The 5,580-nt window shown below is 35.8% G+C and overlaps 1 protein-coding gene across 1 annotated transcript; it reads left to right on the top strand.

The window, feature by feature from the left end:
- Positions 176 to 2,769, top strand: LOC107604899 (syntaxin-22). Its single transcript, XM_016306612.2, has 7 exons — positions 176 to 691; positions 763 to 859; positions 1,113 to 1,255; positions 1,431 to 1,499; positions 1,659 to 1,816; positions 1,912 to 2,012; positions 2,346 to 2,769. The coding sequence occupies exons 1-7, from the start codon at positions 363 to 365 to the stop codon at positions 2,409 to 2,411; spliced, it is 963 nt and encodes a 320-aa protein (XP_016162098.1). The 5' UTR covers positions 176 to 362; the 3' UTR covers positions 2,412 to 2,769.

Genomic DNA, 5,580 nt, shown 5'->3' with positions numbered 1-5,580 from the left:
TCACAGGAGGAGAACAAATGAGGATCCATAATAAAAAAAAAATGAGACGAAAACAAAATAATTTCCTAAAAATGATTGGAGAGAAGAGGGGGGCAGATCAATAAATACCCATTGCTATCCCTACTAACAGGGGAAGCGCATGTTACGTAACGCTGAGAGCGGAGAAAAGGAAGAGGTTCCACGTAGTAGGGACTACAAGTTTACAACAACAGAATAACCATTTTCTTCCCTCTGTCTCCCTAACTAACCACTACCACTACCACTTTTATTACACAAAACATTTCCTTCTCTTGTTCCTTTTTAAATAACCCATTGACCAATGACAACGAAAGAACGGTGGGTAAGTGGGTCACTCCCTCTACATGATCTCCTCACTCTCGCTCTTCAGCTGCCACTTCCCATTTCCCAATTCGTCCAACTTCAAACTCATTCACAACTCAAACCTTCTAACCATTTTCATTTCCTTTTTCTTTTTTGCCTTCATCATCACCCTCCTATTCTCTTTTTCTTCTTCAGCAATGAGTTTCCAAGATATCCAAGGCGGCCCTAACGCAGCCGTGCGAAGAAGCCAGTCTCCGTCGCAGGTCATCGCCGCCGGAATCTTCCAGATCAACACTTCCGTCGCCACTTTCCGCCGCCTCGTTGATTCTCTTGGAACCGTTAAAGACACTCCCGACCACCGCCAGAAGCTGTACGCTTACTTTTCCATTTTTTCACTGAGATGTGTTTTCTTACAAGGTAAATTTTGTTTTTCTTTTGTAGGCACAACACGAGACAGAGGATATTGAAGCTGGTGAAGGATATTTCTGCTAAGCTCAAGTCGTTGAGTGAATCTGATCGCCATGCTTCTGGTGCCAATGTCTGATCTTCTTTACCTTTGATGTTATAATTTCGTTAATTTGTTGTTTATGCATTTTTCTGCATCATTTGGAACTAACGAAAATTCAAGCTTCCTTGAACTTGAATTTGAACCCTAGGAAGCTACTTAGTGAATGGCAAGTCGTTATTCTTTAACTATGTTGGAATTTAGAAGCTACTTAGTATGATGATCTTGGTTTTGGTTATTGGAAAAGGAATGTATATTGAAACTTCTTCTCGCTTTGTGAAACCAGGCTAACAAGAAAATTGAAGATGCTAAGCTAGCAAGAGATTTCCAAACCACATTGCAGGAATTCCAGAAAGTGCAGCAGCTTGCATCCGAGCGCGAATCGACTTACACCCCTACTACTGCCCCTCCGCCTTCTTTTCCAACAAGGTTAACAATCTTTGCACAATAGTTGATGCATAAATAAATTTTCAATAATACTTCAAAATGAAATTTTTACTTTCATAATCTGATTATACTCCTCATTTTTGTTTCCTCTTTTTTTTTATCCGGCCGCATTGAAATGTTTTCAGCTCGCTTCTATCATATTTGTGTTTGTAAACAGCTCTGGCTCTGGTGAAGAATCCGGTGAGAGAGACCAGGAAAGCCAACCTTTTATGAGGGAGCAAAGAAGGTAACTCTGCGAGATATTTATTAATCTTTCATCCTTTGATAAGGTGAACGACATGCATCTTTGTGATGCAGATGCATAGTTATTTATTAGCTTATTTCTTGAATTTTAGAATGCTTTGAAAAATTGCTTTCAAAAAACTCAAATTGACCAAAATTGCAGGCAAGAGGTACTTCTCTTGGATAATGAAATCTCCTTCAATGAGGCCATGATTGAAGAAAGAGAACAGGGTATTAGAGAGGTAGAAGAACAAATCGGACAAGCAAATGACATATTCAAGGACCTGGCTGTTCTTGTTCATGACCAAGGGGTTGTTATTGGTAAATAAGATTATCACTGTGAAGAAATAAATTTTATATATCACTCCATTCTTGTTACTGTAACATTGATCATGTTGTTTGCGATATTGCCATAGATGACATTCAATCGAACATCGATAATTCTGCTGGTGCAACAACCCAAGCGAGAGTTCAGTTAGCAAAAGCTTCCAAAAGTGTGAAATCTAGAACCTCATGGGTGAGTCACAAAAACCTTGACATACTAATAAGCTCTAACACAACCATGGATTTAAGCATTATCCACATAATAAGAATATAATGGCTTCAAAATCATGTTTGAAATGGGCAGTTTTTGTTCAGAATGGGATATTTTTTCGTTTTCCACATAGAAATGGCGTTATTTGGTTTGCACACTACTCATACTGTCATACATCATATTACTGATTTGAGGATTTGGTTGGCTCTAAAAGAAAAAGTATGCAAAACACTAAAGAACCTGCAGTAGTGTGACATTATCAGTGTTATACCCATCATCCTCCCATAATATGACTTCTTTTTGGTTGCCTTGCAGTGTTGGTGGGTGCTTGTAATTTTTGTGGTGATTGTGGTGATCGTACTTGTTGTACTGATTATTTAGGGTGCGAGTGAATACAAAAGTGAACAAATTTCTTTTATTTCCTCAGTGTTACATTTCCGAGAATGATTTTGATAAATCTTTGAATCCATGAGTGCTTTGTAGTGTGAAGAATGTTTTGACTAAAAGAAATGTGTTGAGTGTATTGCTGCCCTCTGCAGTCGCCAGTGTATATCTTAGCAAAGAATTAGCAACTGGAAGTTGAAACTTGGAGGAGTGATTGTTGGTAAGGCGATTTTAAGAAAGGCATTGCCTATATTTTGTAATTAGATTTGTATTATAGAATGTGCAGTTGATGTTGCTCGAAGATTAGTATCCTAATGCCAATTGCCAAGTGCTTGTGCTGGTTTTTCTGGCGTAATTTTGCTCTTCTCCGAACCCTGAAATATCTATTTGGCATCCCAATTCCCAAATAGATTAAGTAATGTGAGATAACAACAAAGAGGGTAGTGTACTGTAAAACAGAGTAGTTAATTGCCTTCCAGACGTTCTCTTTTGCCTGAGGAAAGCTTGTATTTTTATTTTGTATTTTTATAAACGTGGCAAAACGTTCGTACAAAAGAGAAAATAGTTTAGACGAGGTAAATACCAAATCATTATCCGAAAGATTTTGACATTGACAAAATGGTACCTAATCTTTTGTTATTGATAAAATGATCTTTGAAAAATTTTAAAATTTAACAAAAGTGACCAACTATTAAATTTACCCACTTTTAATTTTTATAATTTAAAAAAACTCCAATTTTAATTTTTAAAAAAATCCTAATCCTTTTTTTTTCTAAAATTCTTGTCTCTTTTAATAAATCATTATCATTTTCTAAAACTCTAATCTCTTTTTTTTTTCTTCTTTTTTCTCTCAATGATGCCATTTTTGGGAATTAGGTGGTGGTTAACGGTGCTCTGTGGTTGTAGTTGTGGTTGTGTTGGTGGTGGTGGTGGTGGTGATGGTGATAGCGGCAGAGAGGGTGGGATTTGCTGCAAAGGCATCTAATGGAAGACCATCTGTTCTTGAGACAATGGTTCAGTTTGCGATTGGGAAGGCGTGTGAAGAGGAAAAATGGATGGCGGAGATTCGCGATCCAAGAAAAGGTGTTCGCGTTTGGCTTGGAACGTTCAACACCACCAAAGAAGCCGCCAGAGCCTATGACAGAGAATGTCGTAAGATTCACGGAAAGAAAGTTAAAGTGAACTTTCCCAACAAGGATGACAAACACTCCATTCAACAATCTCGCAACATTATTCTAAACCTTCCTCCTCTTCCCATTTGAAAATCGAGTAATCATCCTCCTCTGTATCAATATGGTGATGCCAACAACAACAACAACATGAACAACCAGGCAAGGACTCTGAACCTCAACTTGGAGTTTGGTTACGATCTGAATCATGGAGGAGCCATTGGTGTTGGTGATGCCATCAACGCAAACCCATTTGTGAGTTGTGTTGATGAGAATTTTGAGTATGGGTCTGGTTACTACGAGGTGGAGAAAAAAAATGAGAAATGAAAAAGGGGTGGAGTCTTGAGAAGAAGGAGTTGAGTATCAGAGAAGCATCTTTGGTTAGGAGAGGAAAAAGGAGGAAGGTAAAGGCGGCAACGAATGGAAATGAAGAGGATTTTATTGGGAAAGAAGAAGAAAATTGGTGGATGATGATGAGGAAGGGGAAAATATGAGGGTTTCGAAAGAAAGGGGATTAGGGTTTTTAGAAAATTGAAATTTGAATGTTTTAAAATTATAAAAATTAAAAGTGAGTAAATTTTGTAATTATTATAATTGTTAACTGACACGTCATCTCTAAACTTTGACTCCAGGTAACTCTACTTACGGTTGGTCGTTTTTGTCAAATTTTAAAATCTTTCGAAAATCATTTTGTCAATAACAAAGATCAAGTACTATTTTGTCAGCGTCAAAATCTTTCGAATACCGATTTGGTATTTACCTCTAGTTTAGACAGATAACATAACGAGGTTTATACATTTATCTAATAAAATTTATGTTTTTTAATAATTTTTTAGAATTTAATTTTTATATATTGATAATAAAAATTATTGAATTATCCATATTGAATCACCAAAAATATATATGATAATGCGGAAGCGTACCTTTAGTCATAGACAGAAATTAGAAATCAGAAATTGGCGGAAGGATTGTCTCAGTCTTGTGGTTCTTTCGATCTTCCTCAACCAAAACCTTTTGTATCCCTAGTAGGGTTGAATTCTGATGGGAGAAAGAGCGACAAAGGCAGCTTTGGTATATTAGGGACCGAAACCCTGAAGGCACTATTTATATTTGAGCATGGCACCCATTAAACCCTAAAACCCAAATAAAATAGTATCTAAAGTCCGAAAGATAATATATCTAAAATCCAAAAGATAAAATTATCTAAAGGACATACAAAAGATAATATCTGGTTTTATTCTCATTTAATTCCAAATCAAAAGTAATTATGACTTATTCAATTTAGCATTTATAACAATAAATGAGATCACCATTATATAAGTCATTTAATTTGAAATAGCATAATTTGTGATTATAATTAATATATGTATTGCCCATAAACAAATTAGGAAACTAAAATAATTTCCTAACAATCTCCCACTTGGGCTATACATATATTCTTTCTTGACATAATCACATCTTATAAACTTTATGCGCACATCTAAATGCTATTTCCCTTATTATTTTAATAATTTGGTCTGTCTCATACATTAGATATAGAACTACCGCAACTTTTATCACATTAATGTCGTGACTGAACCACGACAATCACCATCCTAATATACTTAACGACATAGATCAAATTTGGATGAGTAATATGGAAATTACATGCCAAGTGATCTCATGCATGTCTATTTCCAACTGGTCCAAGTTTAAAACTTTATTGAGATCAAACACAAAACAAATATTGTAAAATGAACATTTCACATAACATGAAATAAACCATCAACTTAATTCTGCAGAAAATAATTCAATATCTGTCATAGGACATATAGCATAAAATAAACTCCCACTAAACCAAGGCATCACAAATATTGACACCCATCCGAGCAGTGTGCTCATGAAAGACTTTAGGGATCAATCCCTTGGTTAATGGGTCTGCTAGCATATACTCTGTTCCTATATGATCTATGGAAATATGTTTTTCTTGAATTTTCTCCTTAACAACTAAGATCTTG

Source organism: Arachis ipaensis, chromosome B06 (genome assembly GCF_000816755.2).
Source record: "Arachis ipaensis cultivar K30076 chromosome B06, Araip1.1, whole genome shotgun sequence".
NCBI classification, from domain to species: Eukaryota; Viridiplantae; Streptophyta; class Magnoliopsida; order Fabales; family Fabaceae; genus Arachis; species Arachis ipaensis.
The sequence above is the reverse complement of the archived record's forward strand: the minus strand, read 5'-3'. Positions and strand labels throughout refer to the sequence as shown.

Bases quoted from the DNA above. Each gene is read 5' to 3' on its own strand.
- LOC107604899 (XM_016306612.2), top strand. From the start codon at position 363: ATGATCTCCTCACTCTCGCTCTTCAGCTGCCACTTCCCATTTCCCAAT. The intron at 1,256-1,430 runs GTTAACAATCTT...GTTTGTAAACAG, and splicing joins CCGCCTTCTTTTCCAACAAG to CTCTGGCTCTGGTGAAGAAT. The intron at 1,500-1,658 runs GTAACTCTGCGA...CCAAAATTGCAG, and splicing joins TTTATGAGGGAGCAAAGAAG to GCAAGAGGTACTTCTCTTGG.